The following is a 21,775-nucleotide window of genomic DNA, read 5'->3' as shown; positions in this document are numbered from 1 at the left end:
CTCTCTCTCTCTCCAAAATAAATAAATCTTCAAAAAAAATAAAATATTTAAAAATAAATGAATAAAATAAAATGCAGGTTTTCAGAAATATCTTTGATGAAACTTTGGAAAGTTTTGGTTCTCCTGGATAACTAAGAAAATGGTTTAGTGGCCTGTGGTTTCTTTTTTCATTTTTCCTAATTCAGGTTTCCCTCATATAAAAAATGATAGACATCCTAAGTGTTTAAAAGGATAGCAGTCATGTGGATCTCACCTCACATTAAAAAAAAAAGAATCTCAGTGTTTCATTTTACCTTATACCCAGTATTACTGATGGTATTCTTGCCTTAGAAATGATGAATCAGTTCTTACATTGAATTTCTTATCTTTCATCTCTCACTGTATTGTGTTTTACATTATCAACAAGTAGCTAAAGTCAAATACACTCTACCCAAATTTGATCCCGAATCCATAAAAATCTAACCCCTTTCCTTCTCTGACAGAAGTCTTTCATTTTGCTTTATACTTTTAGACTTTTACCTACAGTAGTTTTTTTTAAACAAACATTTTAAAGGATTTTTTTAAAGATTTTTATTTATTTATTTGAGAGAGAGAGGGAGAGTGGCAGAGGAAGAGGGAGAAGTAGGCTCCCTGCTAAGCAGGAAGACTCCGATGTAGGGCCTGATCCTAGGACCCTGGGATCATGACCCGAGCCGAAGGCAGAAACCAGCTGAGCTACCCAGGCACCCCAAGGATTTTTGACTTAATAAATTGCTGTAAGGAAATGATTTATTTTCTGCATTTTGCTTGCAGTCAGGTAGGACTTAAAGAGTGTAAATGAGTATGTCTTTTAAAGAAGTCAGCTCACTTAGAAATTTCTATAATTTTATCAACTTGTAACACATCTTTTAAAAGTCAACTAGTTCCCTAGTCTTTTTTTTTATTTGAGAGAGTGAGAGAGAGAGAGAGAGAGAGCACAGAGGGAGGGGGGAAGCAGACTCCCTGCTGAGCAGGGAGCCTGACGTGGGGCTCGATCCCAGGACCCCAGAATCTTGACCTGAGTCGAAGGCATACGCTTAACTGAGCCACCCAGGCGCCTCAGTTCCATAGTCTTAATGAAATAAAGATCCCTGCCGTACTCCCTAAATTTGCCAGCTAAAATCTCACAGCTGTTTCTTCTAATATTTACATCCCTGTTTCTAAATGGCATGCTTAAACTACCTATAACTTCCTTCCATGGAAGAAGAGTATTCAGCTTCTTAAACCAACCCAGTTACATGCATGTGCTTCCCCTCTCTAGTGTTAGCTAAATCAATATTCAGTGTTTATATTTTTATAAATATAAAATTATTGTTCACAAGTTGTATTAGTTATCTATTGCTGTGTAACAAAATACTCCAACATTTAATGACTTAAAACAACAGTATTATCTCATAGTTTTTCTGAATTAAGAATCTGGGCATGGCTTAGCTGGGTCCACTAGCTCAGGGTCCCTCACAAGGCTGTGGTTAAGGTGTTTGCCAAGGCTGCATTCGAAGCCTGACTGGGGAAGGATCTCCTTACAAGTTTATTCACATGGCTATGGCCTAGATTCAGATCCTTGTAGGTTGTTAGACTGAAGACCTCAGCAGTTTGCTGGCTGCTCAGAGGCTTCCTCAGTTCCTAATCATACATTCCTCTTCATCCAGCAGCTCAAAACATGGCAGCTTGCTTCGTCAGAATGATCCAGCAAGAACCAGAGAGAAAGCAAGACAGAAGTCATGGTCTTTCATAACCTAATCTAATACTATCCATCATTTTTGCCATATTTTAGTAATTAGAAATGAACTCTAGATCCAGTGATCTCACACTTGAGAAGAAGGGGAAGAAGGGGACTACACAAGCATACGAATACCAGGCGACAGAGGTCATTTGCTGCTATCTTAGAAGGCTGCTTCAACACAGATGAACCAGTTAATATGCCGCCATAATGTTTCTTTTTGTATGCAACTCTTTGATAACTCTGGAATTAATAATTACTGTTTTTGTTTCCTTTTTTGTATATGTTCGCTTTTCATAATCCATTCCTAAACTCTTTGCTACAGTTTCAGTGCTTCTTTCTATATGGGGTAAGTACATCAGGTAACCTTGGGTTCCAGTTTCACCCTGGAGACAGTGCTCCTGCTCTCCTTTGGGTGGTTTATTTTTAAGTCCACTGAAGGCCTTTAGCTGGCATCCTGGAAATTTGCTTTGGCTTTCTCCTCCTGATGAATCTCCTATATCTGAACCTTATATATTTTTCCATTATCTTTGTCTGTTTTCTTGTTTTGAATGAGCACTTTTTTCTTTAGCTTCCTGAGAAGGATTGTGTGGCCAAGTATAGAATTGTAGGTTGTAAATCGTTTTTCTTCAGAATGCTTAAGGTATTATTATTTCATTGTCTTCTAGCCTCCAATATTAATGTTGAGAAGTCTGCTATTCTTTCTTTTTTTTTAAGATTTTATTTATTTATTTGAGAGAGAGAGTGCACAGGAGCAGATGAAGGAGCGGGGGGTGGAGGGCCTGGGAAGAATCTGAAGCAGACTCAGCGCTGAGCATGGAGCCCAACTTGGGGCTCCATCTCATGACCCCGAGATAATGACCTAAACTGAAACCAAGAGTCTGACTGACGCTCAACTGACTGAGCCACCCAGGCACCTCTTTGCTATTGTTCTTATATCTAATCCTTTGTGATTTTTTTCTCCTATGAATGGTCTTAACATATCCTTTGTTTACCCAATATTCTAAAATTTTGTGATAATATGTGTATTAATTCATCTTTTTTAGTTCACTGTCCCTGGGTAATCTGTGAGACCTTTAAGAAACTTGAGTTTTTCAGTTCTGGGATTTTTTTTTTTTTTTAATTCCAGCATAGTTAACATACAGTGCTATATTAGTTTCAGGTGTACAATATAGTGATCCAACAGTTCCATACATTACTCTGTGCTCACTAAGACAAGTGCACTCCTAATCCCCTTCACTTATTTCATACATCTCCTGTCCCACCTTCCCTCTGGTAACCATCTGTTTGTTCTCTATAGTTAAGATTCTGTTTTTTGGTTTGTCTTTTTTTCTTCCTTTGTTCATTTGTTTCTTAAATTCCACATATGAGTGAAATCATATGATATTTGTCTTTCTCTGACTAGCTTATTTCCTTCAGAATTATACTCTCTAAATCCATACAGGTTGCAAATAGTGAGATTTCATTCTTATGGCTGAATAATATTCTTGCATGTGTTTGTGTGTTTACCACATCTTCTTTATCCATTCATCTATCAGTGGACACTTGGGCTGTTTCCATAGTTTGGCTATTATAAATAATGCTGCAGTAAACATAGGGGTGCATATATCCCTTCAAATTAGTGTTTTCATATCCTTTGGGTAGATGCCCAGTAGTGCGATTACTGGATTGTAGGGTGAACATAGGGTAGCTCTATTTTTAATTTTTTGAGGAACCTCCATGCTATTTTCCATAGTGGCTGTACCAGTTTGCATTCCCACCAACACTGCACAAGGGTTCCTTTTTCTCCACATCCTCACCCACACTTGTTGTTTCTTGAGTTTTTTATTTTAGCCATTCTAACAGGTGTGAGGTGTTATCTCATTGTGGTTTTGATCTGCATTTCTCTGAGTGACGTTGAGCATATTTTCATGTGTCTATTGGCCATGTGTATGTCTTCTTTGGAGAAAGGTCTGTCAAGTCTTCCGCTAATTTGGGGGGAGTTATTTGGGGGGTTTTGGTGTTGAGTTATATAAGTTCTTTCTATATTTTGGTTACTAACCCTTTATTGGATTTATCATTTATACATATCTTCCCCCACTCAGTAGATTATCTTTTTGTTTTATTGGTTGTTTCCTTTGCTGTGCACAAACTTTTTATTTTTATTTTTAATTTTTTTTTATTTTGTTATGATAGTCACCATACATTACATCATTAGTTTTTGATGTAGTGTTCCATGATTCATTGTTTGCATATAACACCCAGTGCTCCATTCAATATGTGCCCTCTTTAATACCCATCACCAGGCTAACCCATCTCCCCACCCCCCTTCCCCTCTCAGAGTCCATAGTCTCTCATGGTTTGTCTCCCCCTCCAATTTCCCCCCCCTTCATTTTTCCCTTCCTACTATCTTCTTTTTTTTTTTTTTTAAACATATAATGTATTATTTGTTTCAGAGGTACGGGTCTGTGATTCATCAGTCTGACACAATGCACAGCGCTCACCATAGCACATACCCTCCCAAATGTCTGTCACCCAGCCACCCCATCCCTCCCACTCCCCACCACTCCAGCAACCCTGTTTGAAGCTTTTTATTTTGATGTAGTCCAGGAGTTTATTTTTGCTTTTGTTTCCCTTGCCTCAGGAGACAGACATATCTAGAAGGATGTTGTTACGACCAATTTCAGAGAAATTACTGCCTACGCTCTCTTCTAGGATTTTTATGGTTTCCTGTCTCACATTTAAGTCCTTAATCCATTTTAAGTTTATTTTTGTGTGTGATGTAAGAAGGTGGACCAGTTTCATTCTTTTCCATGTAGCTATCCAGTTTTTCCAACACCATTTGTTGAAGAGACTCTTTTTCCCGTTACATATTCTTGCCTCCTTTGTCAAAGATTAATTGACTGTGTAATTGTGGGTTTATTTCTGGGCTTTCTATTCTGTTCCATTGATCTGTGTGTCTGTGTTTGTGTCAATACCATACTGTTTTGATTACTACAGCTTTGTAATAACAATTGAAATCTGGAATTGTGATACCTCTGGTTTTGTTTTTCTCTTTCAAGATTGTTTTGGCTACTCAGGATCTTTTGTGGTTCCATACAAATTTTAGGATTGTTCTAGTTCTGTAAAAAATGTTGTTGGTATTTTGATAGGGATTGCATTTAATCTGTAGATTGCTTTGGATAGTATGGACATTTTAACAATATTTGTTCTTCCAGTCCATGAGCATGGAATGCCTTTCCACTTTATGTCATCTTCAATTTCTTTCATCAGTCTTTTATATTTTTCGGAGTACAGGTTCTTCACTTCTTTGGTTAAGTTTATTCCTAGGTATTTTATTACTTTTAGTGCAACTGTAAATGGGATTGTTTTTCTTCCCTTCCTCCCTCCCTCCCTCCCTCCCTTCCTTTTTTTTCTTTCTTTCTTTCTTTCTTTCTTTTCTTTCTTTCTTTCTTTCTTTCTTTCTTTCTTTCTTTCTTTCTTTCTTTCTTTCTTTCTTTCTCTCTCTCTCTCTCTCTTTCTTTCCTTTCTTTCTTTCTTTCTTTCTTTCTTTCTTTCTTTCTTTCTTTCTCTTTCTTTCTTTCTTTTTTAGAGAGAGAGAGCAGGGGAGGGACAGAGGGAGAGAGAAAGAGAGACTCTTAAGTAGGCTCCACGCCCAGTACAGAGCCTGAGATGGGGCTCAATTTCATGATCCTGAGATCATGACCTGAGCCAAAATCAAGAGTTGGACGCTTAATCCACTGAGCCACCCAGGTGCCCCAATGGGATCATTTTCTTAATTTCCCTTTCTCCTGCATTATTAGTGTATAGAAATGCAACAGATTTCTGTACATTGATTTTGTATCCTGTAACCTTACTGAATTCATTTATCAGTTCTATCAGTTTTTGGTGGAATTTTTAGGGTTTTCTATATATAGCATCATGTCATCTGCAAACAGTGAAAGTTTGACTTCTTCCTTACCAATTCTGATGCCTTTTATTTCTTTTTGTTGTCTGATTGCTGTGGCTAGGAATTCCAGTACTCTGTTGAATGAAGGTGGCAAGAGCTGATATCCTTGTTTTGTTCTTGACCTTAGGGGAAAGCTATCAGTTTTTCCCCACTGGGTATGGTGTTAGCTATGGGTTTTTCATATAAGGCCTTTATTATGTTGAGGTACATTCCCTCTAAACCTATTGTGTTGAGGGTTTTTATAATGAATGGATGCTATACTTTGTCAGTTGCTTTTTCTGCATCTATTGAAATGATCATATGGTTTTTATCTTTTCTTTTGTTGATGTATCATATTGATTGATTTGTGAATATTGAATCACCCTTGCAATACTGGGAATAAATCCCACTTGATCATCATGAATGATGTTTTGAATGTATTGTTGGATTTGGATTCGGTTTCCTAATATTTTGTTTGTATGATCTGTCCATTGATGTAAGTGGGATGTTGAAGTCTCTTACTATTATTGTATTACTATCAATTAGTTCCTTTATGTTTGTTATTAACTGTTTTATATATTTGGGTACTCCCATGTCGGGTACATAAATATTTATAATTGTTGTGTCTTCTTTTTGGATTGTCCCCTTTATTATTATATAGTATTCTTTGTTTCTTGTTATAGTTTCTTGTTTTGTTTTAAAGTCTATTTTGTTCAATACAATATTGCTACACCAGCTTTCTTTTGACATCCATTTATATGATAAATGTTTCTCCATCCCCTCACTTTCAATTGGCATGTATCTTTAGGTCTGAAATGAGTCTCTTGTAGGCAGCATATAGATGGATCTTGTTGTTTTTTTTTTAATTTGTTCCGTTACCCTGTTTCTTTTGATTGGAAAATTCAGTCCATTTACATTGAAAGTAATTACTGATTATGTATTTATTGCCATGTTGGTACTTCTTTTGTGGTTGTTTTGTACTTCTCTGGTCCTTCTCTTGATCTTTTTCATAGTTTGCTGTCTTTCTTTAGTGATATATTTGGATTCCTTTCTCTTTATTCTTTCCATATCTATTAGTGGTTTTTGATGTGTGGTTACCATTAGATTAGTATATAACGTCTTCTGCATATAGCAGTCTATATTAAGTTGATGGTCATTTAAGTTTGAACCCATTCTTTACTCCTCTCCCTCCACTATTTTAGGTATATAGTATCGTATTTTATATTTTATTTTGTGAATCCCTTGACTGATTTTTACAGATATACTTATTTTTACTGCTTTTGTGTTTCCTACATCTCTTATTCTTACTTACAGTCCTTTTAACATTTCTTGTAGGGCTGGCTCAGTAGTCATGAACTCCTTCAGCTTTTGTTTATCTGAGAAACTCTATCTGTCCTTCTATACTGAATGGTAGCCTTGCTGAATAGAGTTCATGGCTGCAGATTTTTTCCTTTCAGTACTTTGAATATGTCATGCCACTCTCTTCTGGCCTGCAGAGTTTCTGCTGAAAAAGCCACTGATAACCTTATGGGGTTTCCTTTGTATGTAACTTTCTTCTTTGCTCTTACTGCTTCTAAAATTCTCTCTTTATCACTACTACGTGTATTCATGTGGACCTTCTTGGGTTGATTTTCTTGGGCAAATCTCTGTGCCTCCTGGATCTGGATATCTGGTATCTTCTCCAGATTAGGGAAGTTTTCAGCTATTATTTCTCAAATAAATTTCCTTCCCCTTTTTCTCTCCTTCTTCTGGGATCCCTATAATGTGAATGTTATTACACTTGATGGAGTTGCTGAGTTCCCTAAGTCTATTCTCATTTGTATAATTTTTTTTCTCACCAGCTTGATTGAGCTTGATTACTTTCCATTACTCTGTTTTCCAAGTCACTAATTCCTTCCTTTGTTTACTCTAGCCATCCAGTGTATTTTTTATTTCACTCATTGTGTCCCTCATTTCTGATTGGTTCTTTTTTTATCTCTTTGTTAAGGATCTCACTGATGTCCTTCACTCTTTTCTCAATACCAGTGAATATCTTGATCATTATTTTTCATTCTCTGTGAAGCATATTACTTATATCTGTTTTGTGCAGATGTCTTGCTGTGGTTTTGTCCTCTTCTTTTATTTGGGACATACTCCTCTGTCTTCTCATTTTGTGTAGCACTCTGTGTCTGTTTGTGTGTATTAGGAAAGTCAGCTACATCTCCTGCTCTTGAAAGTAGTGGACTTATGAAGAAGAGGTCCTATAGTGCCCTGCAATGTAGTGTCCCCTGTTCACCAGAACCTGGCACACACCTGTGTGTGTTGTGTGCCCTGCTGTGGTGTCCTGGCCCTTTTTCCTTCAGTCCAGTTGTCTGCAGAGGTTCTCTTTGTCTGTTATGGGCAGTGTTTCATCCTCAACCAGGGTGGGCTGTGAGGTTTTAATAAGATGTGCGGCAGTCTGCTTGCAGAATGAGACCTGCAGGGACTGGGGGCTGTGTGGGTGGGACACACAGTTTTAACAAGGTACACCTGGCTTCCAGAGGGCCTGCCGCAGCCACTGCCACTTGGACTGAGGCCCCGCAAAACACACAGGTCAGGAGACCAGGTGTTGGCAAGGTTTGTGTGGTCTTCTTGGGGAGGGTGCCTGCAGCCCTGGGACTGAGGCAGGCTCCGCTGGAGGGGGTGGGGTTTGGTGTAAGCAAGTTAGGTAGTGAATGTCACTGGTTTCCACAGGTGGCCATGTGTTTATGCTGGGGGGCAGGGCAGGGAGATAGTGCCTGCCAGCTCATTTGTTTCTAGAGAAGTCCCTCATCCATCCCTGTCCCTCTAGGACATGAGCTGAAATGAGTAAACTACTCTCCGTCCCCTCTGTCCCAGGCATTTTTCAAATTGCTGCCTCTCTGCTGAATGGCTGTGGGCTCTTTGTCATGCTGTCTCTTTAAGGGCAGGGTCTTAGCTTCCTGTTGCCCTCCAGGCTCTCCCAGAACTGAGCCTACTGATTTTTAAAATGCCAGGCTTTCAGCCCCACTGGTTGTGAGAACTCATGAAATTCAGCCCCTCTCCCTTTCAGAGCCAAATTTACGGGTATCTGTCTTCGCTCTGTGGGCTCCCAGGTATGTTAATCTGGTTCTCTCCCGTTTCCACCCCAGTGGCTCCCTCCCCACGGCAGATGAGGATGCTGTCTGTTTTGCTTTCCACCGCATCTCTGCCCTTCCCACCCTCTTCAATGTGGTCTCTTCTCTACCTTTAGTTGTGGAGTTTGTTCTGTCAGTCTTCAGGTTGTTTTCTGGGTTGTTTATGATGATGTGAGTGTTATCTAATTATATCCATGGGACAAGGTGAGCTTAGGGTCCTCTTGTTTCCACCTTCCCAACCTGGGAAATTTTTTCTCTTAACTCTTCTATCTTTTCTTTCAGAGGTAAGGTCCTTCCTTTGGAACTTACGTTTTTTTTTTTACCAGCTTTATTCAGATATAATTGACAAAAACTGCGTAACTTTAAGGTGTACAACGCATGTCATTGATTTCACGTACATGTATAGTGAACTGACTACCACAATAAGATTAGTTAACACTTTCATCACCTCACAGTTACCTGTGTGTGTGTGTGATGAGAACATTTAAGATCTACTCTCTTAGTAAATTTCAATTATACAGTCTAACATTGTTAATTATAGTCACCACACTGTACATTATTAGATCCCCACATCATCTTATAACTGAAAGTTTATAGCCTTTTACCAACATCTCTTCGTTTCCCCCACCCCCAGGTCTGGGCAAATACCAATCTACTCTGTTTCTGTGAGTTCAGCTTTTTTAGATTTCACATATAAGTGAGATCATAAAGTATTTCTTTCTCTGTCTGATTTATTTTGTTAGTATAATGCCCTTAAGATTCATTCATGTTGTCACAAATTGCAGGGTTTCCCTCTTTTTTATGGCTGAATAATATTCTATTATATATGTATCACCTTTTTTTTTTTCAATTTTTCTTTTTTGAGTATAGTTGACACACAATGTTATATTAGTTTTAGGTGTACAACTTACTGATTTTGACAAATTTATACATTATGCCACAAGTACAGCTACCATCTGTCCCATTACATCACTATTATAATACCATTGATTGTATTTCTTGTGCTAGGCCTTTTATTCCCATGACTTACTCATTCCATAACTGGAGGCCTATATCTCCCTCTCCCCTTCACCCATCTCCCCTTCCCTCTGGCAAACATCAGTTTTTCTCTATATTTATAGGTCTGATTCTACTTTTTATTTGTGGGGGTTTAATTTTTTTTTTTTTTAGATTCCACTTGAGTGGAATCATACGGTATTTGTCTTTCTCAGTCTGACTTATTTCACTTAGTATAATACCCTCTAGGTCCATCCTTGTTGTCTTAAATGGTACAATCTAATCCTTTTTATGGCTGCATAATGTTCCATTATGTGTGCATATATATAAATACCACATTTTCCTTACCCATTCATCTATTGATAGACACTTAGGTTGCTTCCATATCTTGTCTATTGTAAGTAATGCTGCAATAAGTATAAGGGTGCATGTATCTTTTCAAATTAGTGTTTTTATATTCTTTGGGTAAATACCCAGTAGTGGAAATCGAAGAAAGTGAATGATAACCTAAGAATGGCCTGAGGGAAGTTAGTGGGAGAGTGTGATTTAAAATAACTGTTCTGGGGCTTAAGTGAACTGAACAGTCCATAGTGGAATATGGCCCCGATTTGGACAGTCTTTTCATTTCTTTGGCGTTTGGTTCTACTTTATAGATTTCCCTGATTGTTATTTTCCAACTTTCCTTTTTAAATTTGTCGTATTTTGTGTTTTTAAGTTACTTCATATTTTCTCGTTGTTTCTTTTTTTAATAGTGTCCTATTCTTGTTTCAGAGATACAAAATCTAATCTTAGCTGTCTAAGAATATTGGTTATAGTTGGGTATATTTTTATTTAAGGGAGGATAGATTTTTTTTAGTTTTTTGTATTGTTGTTTCTGTTATTTTGTTGTTTTAGTTCTTCTGTTTCCTAACAATTCCTCTTTCTGTGTTGTAATTTTGTTCTCTGTCATGGCAGATCTCAAATGTCTAATGGTCTTTGGTTGTCCACACTGAATTTTTTGGAAGCACTGGAGTCAGGGCTTATAGACGGATAGATTTTACTGTAATGAGAAGGCACCAGTCTGCCTTTTCACTAGGGGATCCCCCAGATGAAAATGAAATGTATTAGGTCTTTTCTCTTGGATTGGTAAGTTTTCCTAGAGAAATCTTTGAATCTTCCATCAGTTTTCTAGGAACCGTATTGCGGAAGGAGACTTGGAAGGTCTTACCATTTATGATGTCTTTTACTTAATCCCTCTCTTTTCATAAATCTTATTCTCAACTGTGACTGATGCTTCTGGTTCCAGGTCCTCCATGGTTCAGCCTTACCCAAGATTAACTTCATTTTTTTGGAATGAGGAAGCACAGAAGTCTGATTGTGTGTATTAAAGAAGGAAATCTAGGGGTCTTAATAAGACCCCTTAAAAATTTTTAGCCAGACCTCTTTTTTGCACAACTGCCCTATACCCGTCTTTTAAGATGATCAGTACCTTCCATTCTCAGGTCTTTCTGGGGTCCCAGAACGACTGGGCTTGCTGTTTTATTGGTAGCCTGTCTGCCCATTTCAGGCTTAGCTTTAGCATTGTCTGGCCTGCTAAATCAGTTATCCCCTTGTGTACCTTATTTCCACTTCTAAAATTTTATTGACATCTCTTATCATCTTCTGTTACCTCTGCTCCCATTTTATTTATCCTTGGGTTTGACTTTCATTCCTTTGTTCTCATTGTAATGCTTTAAGAGATAGCAGAGATAAAGTACATGTTCAATCCATTGCATTTAAATAGAAGTCTCCGAATTATTTTTTAATTCCTCATCTGGAATTGTCTTCATAGCCTATATACCGATGACATGGACATACTAGTTTTCTTTCTTTACCCCTTCATTTTTTGCTACTGGTAACTTGAAATGATAGTCCTGACCTGTCAAAGAGGGAATTTGCTATTGCTGGCCTAGCACTGAGAAATCCTAGTCAAGGGGCTTGGGAAAAGACATACATTGATATGATGGGAGCATTTTGTAAATACATCAAGAAACCGACTAATAAAAATTCATGTGTGTGCTGCCTACCTGTGGTAAGTGGGTGTAACTCTGACAGAACTATAAATATAAATTGCCCTAATTTGGGTAATACTATAGTATTATAATGTACTTATTTAATGGTTCCAGGGAAGACTTCTTGAATATATTCACATAATGTTGGAGGAACATAGTTCTTAACAAATCTAATATTAATGATAGCCTCACCCTTCTTTAAGGCTTATAGTTAAATAATACTGAAAAGTAGATCTAGTAAAAACAGTGAAGGAAGAAGCCTTCAAGTAAATCTAAAATAAGATCTCACATCTGTGCATTATCCCACTTAATTACATTGAATAACAGTGATGTCCAATAGCAATAGGCTATGTAGACCTATATCCCTACCACCATAATTCTGAGTTCTGGATATATCTAGGACTGATTGATCAGATCAGGCCATTTCAAGAAAGTGAATAATAACCCAAGAATGGCCTGAGGGAAGTTAGTCGGAGAGTGTGATTTAAAATAACTGTTCTAGGGCTTAGTGAACCAAACAGTCCGTAGTAGGATATTGCCCCATTTTGGAAAGTAAGAATAATGGTAGTATTTCCTCAATTTCCTTGGGATTGTATCAGGCCTCTCACTGATCTTTTAAACTGAATTAAGATTCTTCTAGCCTATATTAGATATATTTATATATCTAGGCTGAATATGAATCAAGCCTAGGGAGTAATTTGTTTTCTTCCCCTTTGCAGAATAAGTAACTAATGAGAAATGTCTTTATTTTGATGGGATGTTGGTTACATGGCTATATACATTTCTTAAAAACTCATCAACCTTTTCTCATAACATGCATACATTTTATTGCATGTAAATTATACCCCCATCAGGTGATTTTAAATGGATATCTTGTGGACTTCTAAAGATTTTCTCCTACTTAAATTATTTCATGTACCATAGTGACTAAAAGCTAGTAAAAGTTATGCCTCTAATAAGCCATTTGACATGGATTTCTGTGACTTCTCTTAAGCTTTAATTCTCTGATCTGGATAATTGAGATTTTAACAGCATCTGCTTCAGAGAGTTGTAAGGATTAAATTTTTTAAATGCATATAAAATACTTAGCATAATACCTGGCACATAGTAGATCCTCATTATGTAGTGGCTGCAAATTATTATAAATATAACAATTACTATTTACATTGTCATTTCTCCTTTGATTTCTCTTTTTATAATATTTTCACAGAAAACCCATATAGACAGCTGCCCTGTAACTGTCATGGAAGCATGCCTGGAAAGACAGCGATAGAACTTGGACCACTATGGTATGTGCTTAAACATAATAATATAAGATGGTCCCCAACTTGGGATTTTTCGACTTTATAGTGGTGCAGAGGCAGTACACATTCAACAGAAAGTGTATTTCAGATTTTGAATTTTGATCTTTTCCTAAGCTAGCAAAATGCAATAGTCTTCTCTCATGATATTGGGCAGTAACAGCAAGCCAGTCACACAGTCAGGAGGGTCAACAACCAGTACACTTACAACCATTTAGTTTTTCACTTTCAGTATAATATTCAGTAAATTACATGAACTAGTCAATATTTTATTATAAAATAGGCTTTGTGCTAGATGACTTTGCCAACTGTTTGGTAATGAAAGTGTTTTCTGAGCATGTTTAAGGTGGGTTAGGCTAGGCTATGATGTTCAGTAAGTTAGTCTATTAAATACATTTTTTTTTTAAGATTTTTATTTGAGAGAGAGAGTGCGCACAAGCAGGGAGGAGGGGCAGAGGGAGAGGGAGAAGCAGGCTCCCCGCTGAGCAAGGAGCCCAATGCGGGGCTCCATCCCAGGAGCCTGGCTGGGATATGACCCAAGCCGAAGGCAGATGCTTAACTGATGGAGCCACCCAGGCGCCCTATTAAATGCATTTTCAATTTATTTTCAACTTACCTGGGTTTACATAATTCCATCGTAGGTTGAGGAAGATCTGTATCCAAAATTGATTTCTATATTGATTTGATTGCTGATTTTTGATTATGTGTAGTAAAAGACAAGCAAATTTCAATTTAATTTTTAAGTCTAGTCAAATAATTAGGACTCTTCTACCCCTATGAACCTGAGGTGTTTTTTGTTTTCAGATTTTTCTATACCATTATTCTCACAAGTTTGCAATAGTGCTAAGAGACCATGGGATCAAAGAGAAGCCTGGCTGATCTGCAAACTAGATAATTCATTTCTGAATAGTAAGAATGAGACTTTTTTCAGTTGACAGTTTGTAGAACTAGGGTGTGATTATGAAGTGATCACCATAACTTTTTATAGAAGAGTCAACTAATACAAGAGGTCTTCAAGAAATTAGTTTTAAGTGAGAAGGGCTTGTGAAAGTAAAAGTCTGCCTTTGTTTTAGGTAAAGCTATTTAGATGGGACTCAGCTGCAAAGGGACTCAGCTGCAAATATTTAATGTGTTTTTTGCATCATTAGTAAACTAGCTATTGTGGTTTTAGTGACTTAAAGTTGAATTGTTTTTAATCAGAATCCTTACTTTTAGGTTGTTACTAGAGAGTCCGATAGAAATTTGAGATTCCTAACAATACTGTGACAAGAATCATTGCAGATTTCTACCTTGTTTATAAGTTCAAGGTTTAGTCATCTACTAAACCTAAAAATTAACTCAAATGGTAAATGTTTGTACTGATTCCCATTATTTTATTTTTATCTCATGTACATATTCTTAAACTAAGAATGACTTAACCTTTCCTATAGCACCTGCTACATGTTGTTCTTAATCTCCTGATCTCAGAACTGGGGAAATTAAGAGTAACAAGTTGCTGGATCCAGACGGAAGATCTAGCCCACCTCCCTCATTTTACAGATGAGAAGATTATGGCAGTTTTTTTAAGTGCTGGCTGAAACTGACCCCCCAAAATTTTTTAAGTGCTGGCTGAAACTGTAGTACAGGCAAGGCCAGAACTCAGGTTTTTTGATTCCAGCACTGAGTTGTAAGCCATGTCATAGGATTTCCTCACTCAAAACCATTGTTCATGTCTTTACTCTCATGCAGTCTCTTCTTTCTCCAGTTCCAATTAAAATTGTGTTCCTTGGGGCCCCTGGGTGGCTCAGTCGTTAAGCGTCTGCCTTCGGCTCAGGTCATGATCCCAGGGTCCTGGGATCGAGCCCCGCATCGGGCTCCAGCCCCGCTTCGGGCTCCCTGCTCGGCAGGAAGTCTGCTTCTCCCTCTTCTACTCCCCCTGCTTGCGTTCCCTCTCTCGCTGGGTCTCTGTCAAATAAATAAAATCTTTAAAAACAAACAAACAGGGGCGCCTGGGTGGCTCAGTCGGTTAAGCGTCTGCCTTCGGCTCAGGTCATGATCCCAGGGTCCTGGGATCGAGCCCCACATCGGGCTTCCTGCTCAGCGGGAAGCCTGCTTCTCCCTCTCCCACTCCCCCTGCTTGTGTTCCTGCTCTCACTGTCTCTCACTATCTCTCTCTGTCAAACAAATAAAATCTTTAAAAAAAAAATAAAAAAAATAAAAAATAAAAACAAACAAACAAACAGTGTTTCTTTAAGTCTCTCTTTAGTGCTTTAACCCAAAATTATCTCGAAATTCCATTTTAGTAAATCTTACATTGATCATTCGTTTGACACTTTAAAATCATATATCCTTTCATATATATTTGCTAGCCTAATAATATCTTTCATTGAGGATATACTTTGGACTAATGATTTTATGTGTGCTATCTCATTAATTCCCATAACAAGTGTGAGAAGTTTTTCTATTTTATGATGAGGAATAAGAGACTCAAAAGCTAATTACTCAAGATTACATAGGGTAGAAGTGGTGGAGCCAGGATGAGAATCCAGGTTTTATCTGACTTGGAATTTCATATTCTGTCCATTATACCTGCGATTCTCAAATGGGAAGCGTATCAGACTTACCCTTGTGCCATGTTTTTAACAAAATCACCATTACAACATCTCATTCTCCTATATCTACTCCTGCCCACCCCACCCTACATGTACACATTGGATTAAGATTTTACTGACAGGAATATGCTTTATGAAAACTTCTGTATCACACTATGTGCCTATCTAGATTTGTAGGCTTTTATAGGGCAAACACTGTATTTTATACTTTGGTATATCCTCCACGTCCCCATGTACCCCAGGGCTATATACCTTACACTGTATATGAGGGTTCAATGAATTCTTTTGTTGATTTACTTTGAATGAAATTTCCATGAATAATCCCATTAGAGAACTAACATGATAAAAAGAGTGGGAAAATAGAAAATAATTTTAAATTGAATCAAATTCTTTTTTAATTTCAGCATTTACTCCATCCTATAATTATATATCTTAGCTGTAGTTAAATTATACTTTTTTAATAGACATTTCTCATACCCAGTTCTCTATATTTTCTTTTTTTCAGGTCAAGTTCCCTTTTCAATACTGGATTCCTCAAAAGAATGCTATTTGAATCTTTTCACCATGGTTTAGATGACATTCAGACCCTAATAAAGACATTAATCTTTGAATCAGAGTGTACTCCTCAAAGTCAGTTTTCAGTTCATGCACCTTCAAATCTCAACAAGCAAGGTGACTAATTTATATTCAGGGCCTGAATGAATTAACAATTTTATTAAGATACGTATATATATTTTTTCCCCTAATTTTAGATTAAAAAAACAAAGTCTGTTGTGATTTTATTACCCTATATCTGCTTTCTAGAAAGAGAAACCGTAGGTAATTGAGAGTAGTGTGGCCAAAAATTTTCATAATATCCATTGAGACACGGAGGCTGTTTACACTTACTACTCATTAAGGCTGTTTTTTGTCCTTTTATTTTCTTTAGTATAAATAGGCTTTTGTAGTTTTATCGGGCTATTGATACAAGGGTGGAACTATTAGACATTCTAGTATTCTCATAAGTCATTAGAAGCAGCAGTTATTGTTAGATGGTTAAAAAAAAATTCTTACAATCTTTTTACACAGAATCTCATATTTCATAAAAGCAATGTGGATAGAATTTATAGAATTTAATAAGCTTTTAAACTTTGAATTGTTCTTAATGTTATCCTGTAAAATATTTTGTTATTCCCGTTTGTTTTATTTTAGAAGAATATGGTGTGTTTATTAAAACTACAGATGATACCACAACAGATAATTACACTGCACAAGGTATGTATGTGTGTGTATATATGTAAATATGTATTTATCAGTGCAAAAACACAGGTAGTAAAAGGTTAGGAAGAGAAGAGGTTGCTTTGGTGGCCGACTCTAAAATGCTTTTTCATTATACGGACAATATAATTACAGTAAAACTTGTTTATCTGGCCTTTGCACTGTTCACAATTTCTATTAACATGTATCTGTTCACGTCTCTAATATATGGTGATCCCCTTGAAAGAACTTTAAGACCTTGAAGAACCATGTGAACAAAACTAAAACCAAATTATATTTGATAGCTATAAAGATTGTTTTATTCTAATTCTTTAAACTTTCTCATCAGCATATGATTTATTATTTTTAAGATTTTATTTATGTATTTAGTTGTTTGTTTGAGAGAACGAGCAGAGGGAGAGAGAGAGAGCAGCAGACTCCCCGCTGAGCAGGAAGCCTGATGCTGGGCTCGATCCCATGACCTGGAGATCATGACCTGAGCCGAAGGCAGATGCTTAACTGACTGAGCAAACCAAGTGTCCCTCAACATGTGATTTATAATAATTCCATTAATTAACTAGACGACCCTGTTCCCTAGCCATAAGAATTTACTGTATGGCCTTATAATTTCAGATGTGTGTATGTACACTTTAAAATACGGTTATATTAGGCATTGCAAATTTCCTTTCAAAAGGATTTTAAAATGTATATAAAATGTCAGTGCCTTAATGTCTAAGGTTTTGTTTCGCGCTTTTTTTAAATTACTTATTTATTTATTTGACAGAGAGACACAGTGAGAGAGGGAACACACAAGCCAGGGGAGTGGGAGAGGGAGAAGGCAGGCCTCCCGCAGAGCAGGGAGCCCAACGTGGGGCTCGATCCCAGGACCCTGGGATCATGACCTGAGCCGAAGGCAGTCGCTTAATGACTGAGCCACTCAGGCGCCCCATTTGTTTTGCTTTTTAAAAGACAACTTAGGGGGCGCCTGGGTGGCTCAGTTGTTAGGCGTCTGCCTTCGGCTCAGGTCATGATCCCAGGGTCCTGGGATTGAGCCCCACGTTGGGCTCCCTGCTCAGCGGGAGGCCTGCTTCTCCCTCTCTTCCCTGCTTGTGTTCCCTCTCTCGCTGTGTCTGTCAAATCAATAAAATCTTAAAAAAATAAAATAAAAGACAACTTAGGGGCTTCTGGGTGGCACAGTCAGTTAGGCATCTGACTCTTGGTTCCAGCTGAGGTCATGATTTCAGGGTCATGAGATCAAGTGCCACGTCAGGCTCTGTGCTCAGCATGAAGTCAACTTGAGATTCTGTCTCTGCTCCTCCCGCTTGTGCAATCTCTCTAAAATAAGCAAATAAATTTTAAAAAATTATTAAAAGACAACTTGGACTTTAATGGGGTTTTTTTTTAAGATTTTTTTTTTATTTTTGGGGGGGGTCACAAGCGACATGGGGCTCCATCCCAAGACCCTGAAATCATGACCTGAGTGGAAGGCAGACACTTGACCGACTGAGCCACCCAGGTACCCTCCAAATTGAAAGAGCAGAGGAATAGAATTATAAGCTGTAATTTTTAATAGTTGCTCAACATTTTAGAGTTGATATTTGAAGACAAGAAAACTTCAACTCCTGGGGCGCCTGGGTGGCTCAGTCATTAAGTGTCTGCCTTCAGCTCAGGTCATGATCCCGGGATCCTGGGATCAAGCCCCGCATGGGTCTCCCTGCTCAGCAGGAAACCTGCTTCTCCCTTTCCTACTCCCCCTGCTTGTGTCCCTGCTCTCGCTCTCTCTCTGTCAAATAAATAAATAAAATCTTTTAAAAAAAAGAAAACTTCAACTCCTTTTGATAGTATATGGTTTAGGGGCGCCGGGATGGCTCAGTGGTTTGAGTGTCTGACTCTTGGTTTCGGCTCAGGTCATCATCTCAGGGTCATGAGATCGAGCCCCATGTCAGGCTCCACACTCAGCATGAAGTCTGCTTGAGATTCTCTCTCAGCCCCTCCCCCTGCTCTCTCTCTCTCTCTCCAATAAATCTTTAAAAAAATATATATGGTTTAATAACTACTATATGCTCTTTCCAAGAGTAATGTTCAATTGGCATCTTCAGCTAGTTTTCTAACATTCAAATCACCTAAAATGATTTCTTCTACTTAATTTCTCTGTTGGAGGGAAAAGGTTATGGTACATTGCAAAAAGCATTAGATTTAAGAGCATCATTTTACTTGTTTATTGTATAACTTCAGCCAGGCCGCTCACCTTCAGCAAAGGTGTCTTAAATCCTTTTTAGAGTAAGGTAAAACCTAAGTTTTAAAATCTTTAAAGTCTCTGAGCCTTTTTTATATATAGATTAAGGGAATTAGACTAATCTCTATGAATTGTTCTGTAGCTCTAAAATTATTATTCTAAGACTGATCAACATTTAAACCTTTCAGGATAAAAAATACCGGGCCAAAAAGAGTCATTATAAAGGTACTATATCTGATTTTGTGTATATGTGTATGTTTCAGGAAAGAGAAAAGGTAATGAAACAATCACAACTTTAGCCAAAAGGCAAAAGACTGATGTCAGTACTGAACATCCTCCCTTTTATTACAACATCCACAGACACAGCATTAAAGGAATGAATATGCCAAAGTAAGACAGCCAGTGAATGGCAAAATGTGTATTTCATACTTTAATGACACTGTGATTTAAATAAGATACAGAATCTCATTTTTTCCTTTCCTTTCCTTGCTGCAGGTTGAAAAAGTTTTTGTGCTATCTTTCTCAAGCAGGCTTTCGAGTAAGCCGGACTCATTTTGACCCAATGGGTGTTCGTACAGATGCACCTCTGATGCAGTTTAAGTCCATCCTTTTGAAGTACAGCACCCCTACCTATACTGGAGGACAGTCGGAGGGCCATGTCCAGTCAGCGTCCGAAGATACAGTAGCTGACAGGGTTGAAATGTCAGTGAATGACAAAGCAGAAGCAAACAGTTGCAGAAGATGGTAAATGTAGAGAAGAGTTACTCAGATGTCTGTATAGATGGCCTAATCTCTATACCAACTGTAGTTCTTTTTCTATTCTTTTAATTCAGTGGTGTAAAAATAAAAAACAGTGCTGTTTTCATTCAGAAAAATAGCAGTCTCTAACTTAGTTTGGGAGCTATGCTTTCCAGGTTTTTCTTACTGTAAAGAAAACTTAAAATTTTAATGAAAACATTTCATATGAAGCCAGGTTTATGACTGAGATCACCCTACCATTTAGTAATGCAGAAAACTTTCACTTGCAAAGTGTTTGGAATTTTATGTCTGTTATGGAAGCCATCCTTCACTGTTCTTAATCACATGTCTACTTAAGGTGATTCATCTTTTTCTGTTTGTAGCACACAAAATGAAGCCAGAAGCCTTTTACATATGAAATGACCCTGAATAGAACAATGTCCTTTCACATCACTAATGCTGTTTCACAATTACGAAGCTAAAATGTGTTCCCAATTTTAAGAAATCATACTTCTTTCCACATTCTAACTTACTACTAGCTTTTGAGAATTTAAATACTTGCCTGAGATAGAAATACATTTTTCTTATAAGTTAGGTCTAGATGACTCAAGTCAGAGTTAAGAGTTTGTCAGAGTAAATTGAGACCACTGTTCTAATATAATAATTGTTCATAAGCACTGAAATTCTGAAGTTTTTACTGTAAATTAAATTGGGTGATCTCAAGTGCCTCAGTTAATGCACGTACAATATTCATTTGCTTGGTTGTGCTACCTCTCAGAAGTAAAACTTATCAGCGTATGAGCTTTTGAAGTGAGGATTTTTGTGGGGGTGGGGAGGGATAGATTTGTTTTGTTTTCGGTGTGTGTATGTGCTCAATTATTTTTTGTGTAAGTAGCCCAGGCTAACATGACTATGAAAATTAGTAGAAACTCCATTTAATAAATATTGTTCTTGCTTCATTTGAATGTAAGAGTTTGGATAAAAGGACTTGGTATAAAGTTTAGATTTTTCTCAAGGACTTAATCCCTATTTACCCTTAAGTATTTCTTAGAGGAAGTAACTTTTTACAAGTATTATTGGCTGGGGGGATGGAAGAGGGAGTTAGAACTGAAAGGTCTTAATACACTATGTAAGAAAAAAAGCAAGGATGCCTGGGTGGCTCAGTCGGTTAAGCGTCTGCCTTTGGCTCAGGTCATGATCCCAGGGTCCTGGGGCCAAGCCCCACATCAGGCTCCCTGCTCAGCTGGGAGCCTGCTTCTCCCTCTCCCTCTGCCTGCCGTCCTGCTCATGCTTGCTCACTCTCTTTCAGATAAATAAAATCTTAAAAAAAAAAACCACACCCATGACATACACAAAAATCCAGGGAGTGGGGCGCCTGGGTGGCTCAGTTGGTTGGGCGACTGCCTTCAGCTCAGGTCATGATCCTGGAGTCCCTGGCTCGAGTCCCGCCTCGGGCTCCCTGCTCGGCAGGGAGTCTGCTTCTCCCACTGACCCTCCCCTCTCTCATGTGCTCTCTCTCATTCTCTCTCAAATAAATAAATAAAATCTTTAAAAAAAAAAAAAAATCCAGGGAGAGAGGTTAACATAGTGTATTAGCAGAAATAAAAAAAAACTGTTTTATTACAGCATAGTTCTAGCAGGATATTTCTTCTTTTCTCCCATTAACAGAATCATGTTTTATTAAAGGAATAGGTGAAGCGCAAGTTAGTTTCTATAATGACCATAAAAAAACTAATTCCTGCCAATTCAAATTATTACTCACAAATGAGCACAAGAAGAAATAAAAGTTACTAGTTACTTTGGTTTATATAGTTAAAAATTACTATAAATCCAGAATTCAAACCACGTGGACCATCTGATTTAGTACATATTGTTAAATTGAATATCAG

General features: G+C 37.6%; 1 protein-coding gene across 1 annotated transcript in view; it reads left to right on the top strand.

Annotated features, from left to right (window-relative positions):
- TRMT1L (tRNA methyltransferase 1 like) overlaps positions 1–21,067 on the top strand; it is a 53,627-nt gene extending 32,560 nt beyond the window's left edge. Inside the window, exons 11-15 of the mRNA XM_032393059.1 lie at positions 12,995–13,073; positions 16,182–16,348; positions 16,868–16,930; positions 19,412–19,538; positions 19,644–21,067. Of these exons, the coding sequence (XP_032248950.1) occupies positions 12,995–13,073; positions 16,182–16,348; positions 16,868–16,930; positions 19,412–19,538; positions 19,644–19,896 (689 nt within the window). The 3' untranslated portion in view covers positions 19,897–21,067. The remainder of the gene's footprint in view (positions 1–12,994; positions 13,074–16,181; positions 16,349–16,867; positions 16,931–19,411; positions 19,539–19,643) is intronic.
- The last annotated feature ends 708 nt before the right edge of the window (positions 21,068–21,775 follow it).

The sequence above is a fragment of the Phoca vitulina genome, unplaced genomic scaffold (assembly GCF_004348235.1).
Source record: "Phoca vitulina isolate PV1807 unplaced genomic scaffold, GSC_HSeal_1.0 scaffold71, whole genome shotgun sequence".
In the NCBI taxonomy this organism is placed as follows: Eukaryota; Metazoa; Chordata; class Mammalia; order Carnivora; family Phocidae; genus Phoca; species Phoca vitulina.
Note: the sequence above shows the minus strand (reverse complement) of the source record. Positions and strands in the feature narration are given on the sequence as shown.